The 17162-nt window shown below is 31.8% G+C and overlaps 2 protein-coding genes across 3 annotated transcripts; one reads left to right on the top strand and one right to left on the bottom strand.

Annotated features, from left to right (window-relative positions):
• Positions 1-6476: 6476 nt before the first annotated feature.
• On the top strand, positions 6477-9026 carry LOC137809675 (uncharacterized). 2 transcript variants are annotated; one of them, XM_068610775.1, is made up of 7 exons: positions 6477-6738; positions 6831-7034; positions 7115-7387; positions 7480-7582; positions 7721-7848; positions 7987-8067; positions 8226-9026. In XM_068610775.1, exons 1-7 carry the CDS (start codon positions 6562-6564, stop codon positions 8742-8744), a joined length of 1485 nt encoding a protein of 494 aa, XP_068466876.1. In that variant the 5' UTR covers positions 6477-6561; the 3' UTR covers positions 8745-9026. The 2 variants fall into 2 exon arrangements, with proteins under 2 accessions (XP_068466876.1, XP_068466877.1); XM_068610776.1 differs by having other exon boundaries at positions 8229-9026.
• A 441-nt stretch (positions 9027-9467) lies between these two features.
• On the bottom strand, positions 9468-13291 carry LOC137811209 (uncharacterized). Its single transcript, XM_068612851.1, has 7 exons — positions 12728-13291; positions 12455-12655; positions 12069-12347; positions 11760-11862; positions 10924-11042; positions 10657-10773; positions 9468-10423 (listed from the first exon to the last, which is right to left on the bottom strand). Exons 1-7 carry the CDS (start codon positions 12914-12916, stop codon positions 9719-9721), a joined length of 1713 nt encoding a protein of 570 aa, XP_068468952.1. The 5' UTR covers positions 12917-13291; the 3' UTR covers positions 9468-9718.
• Between the last annotated feature and the right edge of the window lie 3871 nt (positions 13292-17162).

Here is a 17162-nt window from a genome sequence, read left to right on the forward strand (position 1 = left end):
TATAAATTAATTTTTTTAATATATAGAATAATTTTTATTATTAATAAAAAATTATAAAATTATTTTTAAATTAATATATAATCATTAACTATTTAAATTTTAACTATTTTTTTTAATTTTAAATTTAATTACTATTTAATAATTTTTTTCTGGAAAATGTTTGTCTCGGTATTGTGTAACTGATATACTGATGGAAAACAATAGTTTCGACCTGGTCTCCTTTCTTTATCAATACAGTTGGAAGAACTTGTCCCACTTTAAATTTGTGGCATTGATTTGTAAGGATTTTTTTTTAAATTACATTTCATTAATATAAAAGGAATAATCTTAAGTATTTTAATTGATTGAAAGGAACAAAATAATTTGTAATTTTTTCAACTAACATAGTTCTTGAGTTTTTCATCAACTAATAGAGTTTTTCATTAAAGTAAAATTATTTTTTCACAAAATAGTTTTTCTGTTTGTGTCAATTAATTATTATTTAATTTTACTCACGTTTTATTTGGACAATTAAATTTAATATAACCGTTTTTAATGGTGGGATTAAAGGTTTATTTTTTCTTGTCATTATAACTAGATTTTTAAGGTGTGTGGAGAGGAGAGTTCGATGGGGTGGTTCCATAAAGAAATCAAGTGGAAGATTGGTGATGGGGATAAGATAAGATTTTGGGAGGACTCTTGGATCAATAATAATAGTTTAAAGTCAATTTATCCTAGACTATATACTTTATCAGTTGATCAGGGGTTAAAAGTGAAAGAAGTTGGTAGTTGGGTGGACTCGGTATGGATCTGGAATCTAAGATGGAGACGACCTGGATTTGAATGGGAAGTTGCATTACAGGAAGAATTGTCAAGAACTTTGGCTGGATTTAAACTAGATAGAGAGATGAAGGATTGTATGACATGGAAAGGCGAACTCTGTTAAATCTGCATATGAATGTGTTACAAAAAGTGATTCATGTAATAAGAGTATAATTTTCTAACATCTCTGGATGTCTAGAGCATTTCCAAATGTCCAAATTACAGCATGGAGGGTCTTATTGGAAAGGCTACCAACAAGGATAAACCTTTCCAGGAGAGGTGTAGGGGTAAATACATCTCTTTGTGCCCTTTGTCAGAAGTGGCCTGAATCGGTTCAACACCTGTTCCTAGAGTGTGAATTTGCAATACAGGTATGGAACTGGTGTTTTAGATGGATTGGAATTATGTCTGTACAACAAAAAATCCTCAAAGATCATTTTGAGAGCTTCTATTTGATGTAGATGAATTATAAAAAAAAAATTTGTGTGGAAAGGTGTATGGACAGCTATAGTATAGAGCATTTGGGATCAAAGGAACATAACTATCTTTAAACAAGATAGTGTTGATACGGAGGAAATATTTCATATGACTCAACTTAAAACTTGGTTATGGTTGAGGTATAGAATGAAGTCCTTCAATTATTCTTTTTCTGATTGGCTTTTAAACCCTATCTTGTGCATTAAAAGTTGCTAGTAGATGGAAGGAGTATAGGAAAGGAGTCGCTACTTGCATAGAGGTGAAAGGAAGATAGGTTAAGGTGGCAGGGTATAAGGGGTCATGTAGGAGGGATGGGTGATGTGTAATATAGAATTATTTTTAAGATTGTTACAACTGTTCTTTATCAATTTGTATTACTCATATCTTAGCTAAAAGCTAGGAAAGGTTTTCTGGTTTCTGGTTGGAACAGGATACCATGGTTTGCGTGGACAGAATGTTACAAGATGGGGAACTTATGGTTAATTGTTGTGCTGGAAGGTGTGTACTAATACAAGGTACAACTTGTGGAGATCCTATAGCCACAGAGGACTAACGCACTGTTGCTGTCTTTATTCTTGGTGTGGTCTGGTATGGGGGAATGATGCTGTCAAAGGTTATTCTGCTGCACAGAATTTTAAGTAGCCAATTGGTAATAGTATTAGGAAAAACTGGTGCAGAATTTACACATGTGTACACCAGTTTGAGATCAATTAGTTGCAGGTTTTTGACATCTAAAGTTTCAGAACTTTTGGGTATTTGATTTTGCTCTATATCACAAGGAATGTAACTTTGTGATTGTGTATATGGGTTGGGTTACCCCTGAAGTAACCCTCTAATTTAATTTATTTATTGCTGATAAAAAAAAAAACTAGATTCTTAAATTGACAAATCTATTTGGTGGAGGATATCAAGATTATTGCTGGTATGGAGAGTGGGGAAATTTTTTGAAAACAACATTCAGTAAACAATTGGTAAAGGAAAATATATAAGTGTTTGACATGATAGTTGAGTAGCTAATATATCACTCAAAGCAAGTTTCCAGGCTACATGACATATATAGTAATAAAGAAGCAAAATTATGTGAAATAGGAAGATGGGTAAATAATAGTTGGATGTGGAGTATAAATAGGAGATGTAGACGATTGAATGAGAAACAAAACAAATAAATAGGTTAATACAACAATTAGGTGACATACAATTAGGTAAGGATGTGGAAGATGAATGACAATGGAAGGATGTTTACATTGTAAAATAAGCTTAGAATAAGCTTTTGAATGATTTAAATGGAGATGAAAGATCTTTATATGAATATTTTTGGAAAATTAAAGTTCTCTCATATCCTCACTTACTAATATGGAGAATGTTAAAGAACAAAGTAACAACCAAAGATATGTTAGGCACCCGAGAAATACATCTTAATGACATATTGTGTGTACAAGAAGATGAATCTCTCAATCACCTTTTTTAACGTGTGAGTCACCTCTTTTAACGTGTGAAATAAAAGTTAACAAAATCTAGAAACAAAGCATAAAGGTGTATGTGAATTGTTGTGTGCAAAATCTAGAGAAAGAGAAACATTATTAATTTTAATAATGATAGGTCTAATCCTAAAGAAATCTTTGCTATGACATAATTGAAAACTTGGTCATGGATTATCGAAAAATGAACAAGTGACTTCTTTTTCATACTCCAATTGGTGTATGAACCCTATAAGCTGTTTAATCTGGTTAGAAGATTAATCTATATTGTTTTCACTAGCAATATAATCCGTAGGTAAATCAGCATTACCCACGGAAAAAAAATCTATGTCAATTGTAATTAAAGTTAGAACGAAACAGCAGGTGAGACTCGAAATCAAGTTCTTGAGGAATCTCCAAAGAAACTTTAACCATTACAACAATCAAGTTTTGTTATCACATTATGATTATTATTATACTTATTAGTAAGATTATCAACACTAATATAATTAAATATAATTAATATTATTAAATTTTATAAATAGTGTTAATATTATTAATATTATAAATAATATTAGTATTATAAATAATTTTAATATTTTTTTAATAGTATTTATAGTATTAATGTTATTATTACTAATATTATAATTTTATTATATTATTAATATCATTAATACTATTAATATTACTAATTTATTATTATTATTATAATACTAATTATATTAATTTTATAATATTAATAATATGTTATACTTATTAGTTATGATTATTATTATTTTTTATTATTATTATTATTTATGAATATTATTTATGATTTTATAAGTAATTATATTATAATAATATTTTTAATACTATGTATATAATTATTAGGATAATAGATTGTAGGTAATAGAGATATGTGGGTAATAGTTTGTAGGTAATAGAGATCCGTGAGTAAAAGTTTGTAGGTAATAAGATCCGTGAGTAATGTAGATAATGTTAAATTTACCTACGAATTTAGATCTGTAGGTCATATCCGTAGATAATGTTGTCCATAGATAATATCCGGAAGTAATGTTGAATTTAATTACAGATTAAAATCCATGAGTAAATATTCATAAATAATACTATTTTTTTTTTTAGTGATAATCGGTTTGCTAGATGTTAGATTTGGGTGACGGCTGTTAGCTTTGTTTGCAGGTGGAAGAATTATAAAAGATTACACCATGATTTGATATAAAACCAGTCAATATCTTGATTATAGATTCTTCAACATTTTGAGTCAGACATCATTTACATTTCTGACGAAGTTTTCAGGAACATAATATGCTCTTCACGAATTGGATCATAAACAAGTGGTATGATGACACAATATAGGGAAAGTCATTACCTAATTATGCAGGATTTTAGTAATTTTTTGTGATATCATTATGGATGTTTTATTGTTGGGAGAGTGTCTTTTGTAATTGTGCACAATTTTAGTAAACATGTTGTATGATATGCTGAATGCACCATTTTGCATGTTCATTTGCTGGGAGGATATCTTTTCTATTTGTAATGCCTTTTGGTGTCCTGTTTTTGGTCACGTTAAGTTTAAAAGTGTATGGTACATCGAGTTGAATGATTCCATAAATGATCCAATTTATTTAATTATTTTTTATTGATAAAGAAAATTTTAAATTTAATTTAATTAAAAGATGAGTTTTCTTTAGATATTTTTATAATAATTTTTCTCATATTAATGTTGACTTATTTATTTAATTTTTTAAATAAATTTATGTCTTTTTGGAACAGGCTAATGGTGAAGAAAAATTCTGTATATTTTTAGTAAAATAAAGTAATGTAGATTAAAGTTGAGGAGTTTTTTTCTCTCTTTTTTCATAAGGATACTTCTAATTTTATTCAGTTAGAAACAATCAGAATGTGCATTGTGTAACCCTTGACTTGACTTGGTATGTTTCATAATTTTTATTTCATATCGTATAATTATATGAATGTTGATATATATATATATATATATATATATATATATATATATATATATATATAACCATTTCCGAAGCTTCTTTGAGTGGTATGTATAGATAGGTAAACGTGACTCAAGTCCAGATTTAATTGGATTCTATTTCATTAATACAGTTTTATTTCATTAGTTTGCATTAAATTTGAGTTTATATTTCATTAATGCAGTTTTATTTGAATTTAATTTAGTTGTTGTTTTTTTACTAAATAATTGAGATACTTTTAGGATTATTGCTATTGTTGGGAGAAAAAATGACTGATATTGGTTCAATACACGTGTTTGAATTCTAATAGAAAATTTTCATTCTTTTCTTTTATGTTTTATTTTTTTTCTGACTGTTGGGGTATTTTTGTTCACAAATTATTTTCTCATTTTTTTTATCATGTACCTATGAAACACCTATATTTTATGGTGTTTTTAATTAGCCAACCTTAACCTTAAGTGTCCATACAAAAGGTGTCCAAATACAGGCAAATAAGCTGCTATTTATTTTTAATATATATATTTTTATTGACAAAAGAAGAATAGAATAAATAGAGATATTTCAGGAATATCTCAACCATTATTAAAAAATAGCGACATCCTTTAGCCTGCCACACGCATTGATAGTTATAAAGTGAACAACACAGTAAAAAGTTCGTCGACTATATATCCATACCCAGGTACAAAAACAACACCCCCTAACTTTGAGTCTTAAATCCAACACATAAGAAGACGCATTCATAAGCAATTTATAAATTTGACTCTAGTAAATAGTCACATTCGTAAATGCATTACTCCTCATTCTTAAAACATCATTCAGAAACATATAAGAATGCGACTATTTACCATAGCCATATTTATAAATCGCATTTAAGAATGCGACTAAATAACCACCTTCTCATATGTTAAATTTAAGACTACGTGCAATTCAAATGCAACTATATAACCACCATTATAAATTAAAAATAGTCATCATCTTTAAACCTTTCTGCATCAGTGCCTCCTTCCTCGTTTCCTCCTTCCTCCTATACTTTGAAGAGCTTCTATATTAATAACTTATGACAAAACCAAACCTTTGTTTTCTAGCATTTAACCTATGAACACGTCTATGACTCTTTCCTTTCTCGAGAAAATTTTCCACATGTCTCTTTCATCATGGTCCACCGGAAAATTAGTGAGGAAGAAGCTAACCTTGCTTGTTATGATTATGATGTCTATAATGTATTTTTCTCCTATATCCCTAGTTTCCCGAACCTAGAAACAGCAGTTTCAAAGGCATGTTTGTCTGAGAGAAAAGCGAAGAAGATGATGACAAGAATTTGTTGCTTACTTAATTTTCCTTATTTTTTTTATAAATATTATAGTTTCTAAAAATTAAAGAATAAGATATATGATAAATAAATAAGTAAATTTGAATATTAATCTTTTTTACTTACCTCACTCGATCCTTAAAGTGCTTTGACACGAAGTGATTGATGACAGTAAAAGAGTATTTGGTCTATGTACGTCAGGGTGAATACGAAGAACAATGTAACATAATTAAAAGTACAATAGAGTTGAATTGTTGGATTTTTTTTTATCAGCGAGTTGAATTGTTGGATAATTAAAGACATATTGTAAGGTTGATAATTTATGCGTACCTACCACTTCATGTGGCCACTTGCAATAATTTTCTTTTGCTCATAATACAACCCAGAGAAATAAAGCCACTTGCATCACGTCCTATATAAGGTCACACTCTCCTTGGCATTTGAGACACACACCAACGCCAACCATATATTCAACTATCTTCTTTAACTCTTCTTGCTTCATTTGGCTGTGCTTCCTTCTTGTTCGCAAATAATGTCGGTGAGCAATGGAAATAATGGTTTGAGGGTTGAACGAGGGAAACTTGTAGCGCCCAAAACTTTGAGGGAGGTAATCAAGATATTGACAGAAGCGATAACGAAGCTCTGTGAAACCGAGAAAAAGTACATGTTCTACTTGCCCATAGCCATCGCTCACGCTGTGTTGGACAAGGTGGTTTCCTAGTTCTTATATCTATCCATTTATGTTGGGGTTCTTTAAAAAGTTTGTTCATGTTCAAAGAGCTTTTGCTTATCAATATGTAGGGTAAGAAAACAATTGGAAGTGAATGCCGTGAAAGAAGTGATTGTGTAGAACTGAAAGACTCCCAAATCTTAAAGGAGTTACATGAGTTGAAGAGAATGTTGACATGTGCCAAGTTTTTCAGCTCCTGCAAACGTTCTCTTGCGTTTCTATTTGCTGCGGGATTCGAGAAGGAGGATATCCTCTATAGGAAGAGAACAGCTAGGGTACGTTAATTAATTAGTATTAATTCTGTTGATGAATTTGTGTTTGGCCATTTGAACTGAAAATGAAGTTTGCATGTCAGATTCTGAAGCCCGCTTTCACGGTTATACGTGACAGAGAATCAAAAAGTTTGCTTGTGTTCATCCGTGGAACGCGTAGCATAAAAGACACTTTCACAGATGCACTCTGTGCTCCAGTCTCTTTCGATCACGTCATTTGCATTGGTCATGAGAGGCACAACATAGTTTCTGGACATGCACACCGTGGTATGATTGCTGCAGCTGATTGGATTAGAAAACGCTGCATTCCTGTCCTACTTGATGCTCATCATCAATACCCCGACTTCAAAATCAAGGTACTTATTAATGTTACTTAGCATATTTTATTAATCCAAATTATGGATTTTTTGCTTGTTATAATAATAATGATAATAATATTTCCATATAGATCGTTGGGCACTCCCTAGGTGGTGGAACTGCTGCACTATTGACTTATAAGCTTAGAGAAATCCAACAGTTTTCTTCAACAACTTGTGTCACATTTGGTCCAGGTGCACAAACTTCTTTAATTAACACATGTTCAGTTGAGTAACTAATTCAGTAGGGTTTTGTATTAGAATTAAATTATTACGTGATCTTTAATATTAATCTGATATTAACTATTGTTTTTACAATTGTAATTTTTGCAGCTGCCTGTATGACTTTGGAGTTAGCTGAATTCGGGAAACCCTTTATAACTTCTATAGTAAATGGTTCTGACATAGTGCCTACACTTTCAGCTTGTTCTGTTCATGATTTCATTGATATCATTGTTGAGGTAACAACCTACAATATTTTATCCAAATATTTATTTGTTTTGGTACGGTTAATTTCTCATGATTATATGCCTTAGAAAATGTTTCATTCTTTGCACAAGTAAGCTTTTATGATTAGGTATTGATACTGTAATTTACAGGGTCAGACTAAGGATAAACACTTCCGAAGCTCAGGAAGTCATTTATCTTTTGCGAAAACAATTGCAAAAAGTTGCACCGAGGTAACTTCAAGCTCTCTTCTTCATATTATATATTTGAGATTGAAATCTCAGAGCGTCTAGCTGGCAAGTTTTTATAACTAAACATGTCTCGTTTTTGCGTAGTTCATTATAAACATCTATTAATTATCTTATACAATATTGATCCTTTTCTATGTCAGAAGTTTGTGAGGAAGCATAAACACTCGTGGTCTCACCGTCCATTGTCAAATAACTTGGTTGAAGCTTCTGGATTATCTGAGACAAGTTTTGAAGAGCAATTACTCATAGAATATGATGATGATGATGAATATAATTCTTCCAACGAAGGATCTGAAAATGATGACTCGGATGACGATAATGAAGATGAAGACCAATTGTTGACTCCAGTGGGGGAGCTTAAACAGGAAAAACATGTTAATATTCCTAACATTTATCCTAGTGTTTCTCCGTTCACAACTTCAGCTAGGCGACGTCTTTATCCACCAGGCAGGATCATGCATATGATCCCTTCAGATATGCCTGAAAATTCAACCTCAAACCATAGTGAAGCTGATGAAAACCATGTCTGCTTATTATATCAAACGCCTACAGAGCTGTATGGAAAACTCAGACTTTCAAGAGGGATGATAATGGATCATCCCTCGACCAAGTATCTGAAGAAGTTACAACAATTAATCAAGAAACTAGAGAAAGAGTAACACAAATATCGTGGAGGATTGGCAATTAAAAAAATTAAATGAAAAAGTAATTGGTACTAATTTGCTCATGGAGCCTTGGAATTAAAACTAAATCTCTTGATTCTAATTCTCTAGTTTGTTTATTATGAGTAAATATTAGAATTATGATTGTTGAATAGGTACATGTTGTAAGAGTTTTTTAGGAGTTTGTTATTTTTTGAATGGTAATTTCTGCTAAAGAATACGAGTTGTATTTGTTTCTTATTTATAGAACCATCCAATAAAGTTTTCATGTTCCTCTAACATGTTTTCTTTTCTTTTATGCTCTCAGAAAAACAACAACCAATTGGTAGAGTTTTTATCTGACATGTGAGTTGGGGGAAACCATAATATATATAAAAGAATATATAACTTGGCATTTTTTTTTTGTGGTAAGGAGAGTGAAACACGATTCAATAATGAATTTAAGGTGTACCAAACATTAGAATATGCACACAAAAAATAAATCAAATGATGATAAAATTTAGGGATACAAAACATGCCTAGATGCAAAAACTATACTCACCTGCCTGACTTGACGAATGTAACTTAATATGGCTTTGAAAAAAAATGAATCATTAAATTGAAAATAACAAAATTGAGTTAGTTTTCATCTATTTAATTATACGAACCATTAATTCGATCTGGTTAAGTATTAATTGAAATAAATTTTTCTTCTTTAAACTGGGGTACAGATGTTCTATATATTAAAAGACTTCTTTGGAGATTTTAGATATAGTGTAGGACTCATACTGTTACTTCTCATATTGGAAAAACATAACCACCAAACACATCTTCTCCTAGTATCATCGGTCTCACAAACCAACAATCTTACACATAAAAGTTTCAGGCTATTACAACTCCAATACACGCAAACAAACATAAAGAGGCCAACTTTAATTCAAAGGCTCCACAAGCCTGTTAGCTATAACCTTTGATAGTGATTATTTGGGTTTTCAGACACCATAATGGGACTTCTCTTTCTCTAGTTGATTGATTAGTTGTTGTAACACCTTCAGATACTTCCCTGTCATATGATCAAATAGCATCCCTCTTGAAAGTCTGAGTTTTCCATACAGCCCTCTACCCGTTTCATACAAGACATGTTTATCATCACCATCATCATTGTGGTTTGATTTAGAATTTCCAGTGGAAAGTGCAGGGACAATATGCCAGATCCTTCCTGGTGGATAAAGAGGATGTCTAACCGGCTTGTCTGATGTTTCCACTGTACTACCTGCTCTTTTTTCAACATGAACAACCTCCTCATTCATTTCTGCTTCTTTGGTGGTTTTTTTTGTGGCTGCTTCTTTTTCCTCGGCACCATCAGTGTTAGGATAATCATCCTGTGCCTCAAGTTGAAGCTCCTTCAAATATTGATTCAATTCATCGTTATCAATGTTGTGAGTAGCCGATATGATTTGCGCCTCTTCTTCATCCACGTCATCATTATCAGATCCTTCACTGGAGGATTTAGATCCGTCGTCCTCATCACTCGTGAACTCGGAGATTATTAACTCTTCTGTCACTTCATAAGTTGTATCTAATGATTGAGAGGCTTCAGCCAAGTTTTCTGATTTAGAACTTGACAATGCCGCAGTATTCTCACGTCGGGGCCACGTTATCAGTGACCGAGTTCTTTGTTTACTATTCATCACAACCTTCAGGTATAAAGAAAGGATCTCAATGTGAGTAAGATAACTATTATATGAGAAATTAGTATAAAAGTGTACTTCTTGTAAGATCAATAGATCAAATATGGTTCCCTCGTATGCAACAGTAATTAACTTGTTTAATGTAAAGGTTTTTTTTTTTCTTACTGTAACTGCATAATGATCATATCCACAATGTAAACCACGGTTAAACATAAACAAGGGAGGTTGAAGGTAGGTACCTCGGTGCCACGGGATACTGCACGATCTGCAATGGCTTTTGCACCAGATGCAAATGGTATGCGAGATCCAATTGCACTGAAAGTAGAATTTATGAATTTTTTACGCTTAATCAGACCCTGTAAATCATGCAATCAGTATTTATTATGGAGTAGCCAACTTCAACAAAGAACCAACCATTTAAGCCAAAAAAACACTGACAACATAAAAAAAAAAAAAAAAACAGATTTGCCAAAACCATGTAATGTTGAAAGAACTAATTTGAGCACCTCCGAAACGAAATCATGAACAGAAGAAGCTGACAACGTAGGCACCATGTCATAACCATTTATAATGGAAGTGACAAAGGGCTTCCCGAATTCCGCCAAGTCCAGTGACATACAAGCAGCTGCATTAAAAATTAAATTTTTTTGAAACAACAAAATAACTAATTAATTAATTAACAATGACAGATAAAAGTCATGAAAACTGATCTTATAATAGGGTTGAAATATTATCCATCACTTTTTTAACAAATACCTTAAGTTTCATTTATTTAATGTTCACAAGAAGAAACATAGATATAAATTTACGAACACAACTTCGTTGCATTAAAACTAAATATGAAGAGATCGATACCAATATATTTTCAATTGGTGTTATAATGAAATATCACAAGGAAAAAAATATTATGCATTACTTGTCATAAATTGATAAAATGTATATTTATTAATACCTATTGGTCATAACAACAATCTTTATTTATAATATAAACTCAAATGCAATTCATAGCATGGCTATCAAATGAATTATAACGGTCAATACTTTCTGCATATCTATTTCAAAACTATGCAGAATGAAGTCTCGTAGAAAAAAATGAGTTATTTTACATGGGGTGAAAGACCTACGTAGAAAACTCATTTTTACTTGTATTATCATGTCCAAGATGTGGGTTTGTCAAAAAGATTACAATTACTTCTTTAGAATCTACAAAACTCGTACTATTCTACATGTGGTTAATACCAAAGATGATGAGATGATTCAATTATAATAAAAACGTATTGAAAATTAATACTCAATTTAAAGCAAAACACAATTTTAGATAGAAATCAGTATTAGCACATGCCTGGACCAAAGGTGACACAAGTGCATGAAGAGAACTGTTTAATTTCTCTAAGCATATATGTCAACAGCGCAGCAGTACCACCACCAAGTGAGTGCCCAACGATCTATTAAATAAAGATTGGGTTGAGTTGCATGATTAAATAAAAACAATACACAATTTGAGTTTATAAAAACATTGAAGCAAGAGTGTGGCATATAAAGTTGACCACAATATTTTGAATTAGAAATCGGGGAATTGTCATTATAGTGGGTGAACATTTTAATCAATGTTCTTCAAAAAAGCTTAAGTAAGAGGCTAATATAATAATACCTTGACTTGGAAATCGGGGTATTGATGAAGTTCATCAAGAAGTTTAGGAGTGCAGTGTTTTTTTATCCAACCAGCTGCAGCAACCATACCACGGTGCCCATGTCCTGAAATCACGTTCTTTCTCTTCAGCTCACCATCACTGCAAATGAAATGATTGAAGGAAACGGGAGCACCGATTACATCTGTCAGAGTGTCTTCTACATCACGAGTTCCTCGGATGAACACAAACAAACATTTTGATTCTTTATCACGTATCACTGTGAAAGCAGGCTTCAGAATCTGCCAAAAAAACTGTTAGATAAACTGGAATTTGATAGATTTGCTTCATCTTCAAGTATAAAAACTAAAATAATCCTTTCTTAAACTGGAAAGCGAAACGTATATACCCTAGCTCTTCTCTTCCTTAGGAGAACATCCTCCTTGACGAATCCAGCAGCAAATAGAAAGGCACGAAAGCGTTTATTGCTGAAAAGCATGGTGCGTGTCAAGCACTTTTTGAGCTCATACAACTCCTTTAATAATTCAGGGTCTGTGAGTTGTACACAATCATCTCTTTCTTTACATTCGATTGCAACTGTTTTCTTGCCCTACAAGAACCCAGTAAGGACATAAACTAATGAATAAAACTTGAAAGCAGGGAAAGAAGGAAATGGATGTACCTTTTCCATGATAGCATAAACGATGGCTCTAGGCATGTCTAATAGGTCCCATTTGCCAAGTGTCTCTGCATAACCGAATCTCATGGCTTCTGCTAAAGTCAAGACCATATCCATGAAAGTTTTGGGCGCCTCAGCAGGCCTTTTTTCAAGCTTCCCCGCAGCCTTCTTAACCGCTCTGGAGAGTATCATTTTTTCAGTGGAATGCAAACAAAGAAGAAAGATCGGGAAAATGGAACTACGGAAAGAAGAAAGAACAAGATTTGAGTGGCTTGAAGTCTAATGTTGGAAGGGTGTGAGCTTATATGGGACACATGAGAGGCTTGGTCTCTCCGTAAATAGTAACGAGAGGTGTTCTAACATGGTACATATTTTACTATATTCTTCTAGTTTATTCTCTCTTATCTCTGAAACTTTAAAACTATAAAATCACCAATGAATGAGATTTCTTGATTAAATGAGTAATATTAAGTCTGCATATATTTTTTCTGTGTGTACTGTCTCTGTGCCTTAGAATGTTATCTTTCTCTCATTTTACCCTTATAAGAGTAATTAATGTTATATCCTACTGTTAATCCATCCAGAAATCGTCCCTTATTTTCTTTTATGCAAATGTTAAATAAAATAAAAACATTAACGTCATGGAAATATAAAACGCATTTAATATCTACCATAAACTGCATATTTATAATGTATAATGACAATCTATTATTTTTTTTGGAATAATATATAAACAAAACTTCGTATGATGTACCTAATTTATAAAAATATAAGTTTTTCAGGAGGAATAGGTAGGGTTTCCAGCTTTTCAATATCTGTCCAATTTTTTAAATTTTTTTTATCAATAAAAACTAAAATAAATAGAATGAAACCTTTCAGGAATATTTCATTTTTTATATAAAACTCAAATAGAAACCCTACTTGGTCGAATATATTTTCCTCTTTTTTTTTCCTCTTAACCTATCTATTTAATATCTTTTATACAGTGGATATTGATTTAGTTCCTCAATAACAATAAGTTCGTATTGCTTTTTTTGTTTTTCTGTTATATGCACTTTGTTTATTGAAAAAAAAAATTGTTTACGTTCAAATTTCCTTACTTTATTACCTTTTGCAAGTCATTACATATATTTTTTGGATTTGGTTTAAATTTAAGTAGTAGTGTAATTATATTTTTCACTTTTTTCATCTAATTCTCTCTCTCTCTCTCTCTCTCTCTCTCTCTCTCTCTCTCTCTCTCTCTCTCTCTCTCTCTCTCTCCCTCTCTCTCTCTATATATATATATATATATGTCAAGTCTGATAAATTATTTTTTATAATACTAATTATAAAAATTAATATAACTTTAATTAATTTGACAATATAAAAAATATTTAAATTGATATACCTGAAAACCAAACTCTACAAGTACTATTACTTAATTATGTCTCCAATTTATTAAACATATTTACTTCACATCGTGGCATGCGTGGGGAAATAAAGTTAAATAAAAGGTTTATGATAATATATACTTTGAAAACATATGTACGAGGATGGAGTTGTCATTCTAATTAACAATTACTTCACATCTTAACGTGTGAAAAGATGGTTTTTAAATAACCTTTATGTTTGGTATAGAGATCCACATTATTCGTGTTATATATATGCTAATCCCGCACCATTTGGTATTGTTTTCTTCAATAATAAAATGAGTAACATCGTTGACGTTTACCTGGCAAAGGAAAGTCACCTCGTGCGTTCTTTTCACATTGCAATTAGCAAGCTATTGGATTTTTCTTGCGAACTTGTAGTTAAACTTATTTTATCGGTTTATAAAAACAAGCATTTTTCACATCAAGAAAAACTTGATTTACCTTTCAAATTTTTGTGTGGGTCATTTGCAGACGTTACTCTCATCGGCCAAAATAAGTAAAAGTCCACTCAAGATTTACATTTGACGCAAAACGGACGCATATATTGATTTAATTTTTCTTTTTAAAAAAAATAATTTTGCGTCGGCCGCGGTCCACGCATATGGAGCGTTGCCCACAGAACTCACGCATATGCGTCCGCTATAGCCCACGCATGTTTAGAATTTTGACTGCGATTAAATTTCTTGACGAGTTCGAATCTTGACTGCGATTAAATTTCTTCATTTGTCTAGATACCAACCATGTCACTATCTAGAGTGACGCCTTCATTGACCATCAAGAGAATTTATTCCTCTTTTGTCTCATCTTCCTCCACTAATTTTGCATTTTCTTTCACTCCTTTGCATAGTGTCCATATTTGTCGCAATTATAACATTCAACATTTTGAACGATGTGAACGACCACCATGATCACGACCTCGTCCATGCCAGTTTTGTTGGTTCATTTGTCCCCTTTCTTCATTGTTGTTTCCATGACCATGACCTCTGTTGTGATCTAAATAGCGACCTTCGTGTCCATGTCCTCTCCCTCGATTATGTTGCACATACATTACCTTGTTTTCTTTGATGGTCATCTTTGTTTGTAAGGCTTCATCTAAGACTTCTTGTTTCTTTTTCTTTTTTCGTTGTTCATGTGCTTCAAGAGAACCCGTGAGATCATCAATGGTCATCTCTTCCAAATTTCTTGACTCCTCAGTTGCACCATACAACATTTTCAAAGTCATCGGTCAATGACCGAAGAATCTTCTCCACGACCCTTGCATCCGTGAAAGTTTCTCCATTGCGTTTAAGTTGATTGGCTATCGTTTGCACACGAGTGATGTAACTAGATACATCTTCTAAATTATTTATCTTCATGGCCTCCAACTCACCTCGTAGAGTTTGAAGACGCATTTTGTTTAACTTAGACTGCACCCTTGAACACTTTTTCCAAGATATCCCATGCTTCCTTTGAAGTGGATGCACCAACAATCTTCTCAAAAATTGCTTTATCAACAGCTCTATACAACATGTACAAAGCCTGTCTTATCTTTTGATCGTGTCTCTTTCAACACTTTGTTTTGGACCGCTGAGTAACCAGTGATATTTTCTAGTTTTTCAAAACCTTCTTGAACCACCTCCCAAAAATCTTGGGATCCCAAAAGTGCTTTCATTTGGATGCTCAAATTGTCATAATTGGCCATCTTTGTTAATTGAGGAAGGGACATTTTATTGGTTATATTGACCATAACTCTGATACCAAACTACGAACAGAGAATATAACTTTTATTTCATCTGCTACTTTTCAAATGATAATACAATATCTCTAAGTATTCTAACAATAAACTTCTCAAATTCTACCTTTTCTCTCATAAAACCTATACTATAAATTACATTTAAAATCATACTATAAATGAAATTCAAAATTAGAATTAAAGGTAATAATTATTGACCGATTCAAAATTCTAAATATAACTTATAACGACTTTGAGTTTAATGCTAACATTGTGTGGTGTATTGATCATTTAGTTTGTCTTTATTCTTTTTAATTGTGTTGATGTTTGTTTTATGACAATGATAGTTTTTGAGCATTTGTTTGGGAGGCGTTTTGAGGTTAGATTATGATGATTTCCATCAGATTATCTTTGTTCATGTAAAAATGGGTTGGATTACCCCTGAAGTGATTATCTTGAACTTTATTGCTGATAAAATAAATTATAACTCATACAACTACCCTTGCTTAACATTCCTAATACACTGCCCTCCCTATGTTTCTGGATTAAATCCAAGATAATATTTGAGATAAGTCCTTAATAAATTAAGGAAGTCCTTAATACATTAAGAAATGATCGACTGTTAAAGTAAATCCGAAAATATAAAGAAATTCTCACGTTCATAATAAAGTATTGCTTTAGTTATGATTTTTTATTCTACTTAAAAATGTTCCTTGACCTTAGGACTAGTGAAAGGTCAAAACGATGCATGATCGACATGCTGAATGACTTGTAAGATGACTTATTAAACAGTATTTAATATTATTTCGTTTCTAGCAACAATGACATGTAAACTTGGTCCAAACATATTAACTATTAATTAAAGTTAAAATTATAAAATAAAGTTTAATTATAAAAATTAATTAGTGGATCTATTATGAGATGAAAATAAAGGTAATTGGTTCACTCTTGATTAGTATAAAGAACAATGTATTTAATTTAGTAGTTAGATAATTAATAAATATTTAAGAACCAAAATTAACTTAAGTATTGGAGAGTTCCTGCAGGACCCACCCCCTATGTCTCATACCAGAAAGTTGATAGCTCATTTCGCATTATCGTGAAGGAAGGTCAAATAGCTGAAGAACAAGTTGTTGGGAGTGAAGTAGTTAGAGAATGACGGAGATTTAGCTGAATACACTCTCCCCTACATGTTGTGTGAGAATAATTCTTATATTGAAGGTAATTGGAAAGTAAACAAGCAACTAAAATGTAAGAGTTTGTACATTATGATTAGCATATTTTTGTTTTGAAAACCTATTTTATTTAAGTACTA

The sequence above is a fragment of the Phaseolus vulgaris genome, chromosome 2 (genome assembly GCF_000499845.2).
Source record: "Phaseolus vulgaris cultivar G19833 chromosome 2, P. vulgaris v2.0, whole genome shotgun sequence".
In the NCBI taxonomy this organism is placed as follows: Eukaryota; Viridiplantae; Streptophyta; class Magnoliopsida; order Fabales; family Fabaceae; genus Phaseolus; species Phaseolus vulgaris.

Coding starts and splice junctions, on each gene's coding strand:
- LOC137811209 (XM_068612851.1), bottom strand. CDS start 12,916: ATGATACTCTCCAGAGCGGTTAAGAAGGCTGCGGGGAAGCTTGAAAAA. Junction 11,043..11,759: donor TTGTGTCACCTTTGGTCCAG/GCATGTGCTAAT, acceptor TTTTTAATGCAG/CTGCTTGTATGTCACTGGAC. Junction 10,774..10,923: donor TTCATGATTTCGTTTCGGAG/GTGCTCAAATTA, acceptor CATGATTTACAG/GGTCTGATTAAGCGTAAAAA.
- LOC137809675 (XM_068610775.1), top strand. CDS start 6,562: ATGTCGGTGAGCAATGGAAATAATGGTTTGAGGGTTGAACGAGGGAAA. Junction 7,388..7,479: donor ACCCCGACTTCAAAATCAAG/GTACTTATTAAT, acceptor ATTTCCATATAG/ATCGTTGGGCACTCCCTAGG. Junction 7,849..7,986: donor TCATTGATATCATTGTTGAG/GTAACAACCTAC, acceptor TGTAATTTACAG/GGTCAGACTAAGGATAAACA.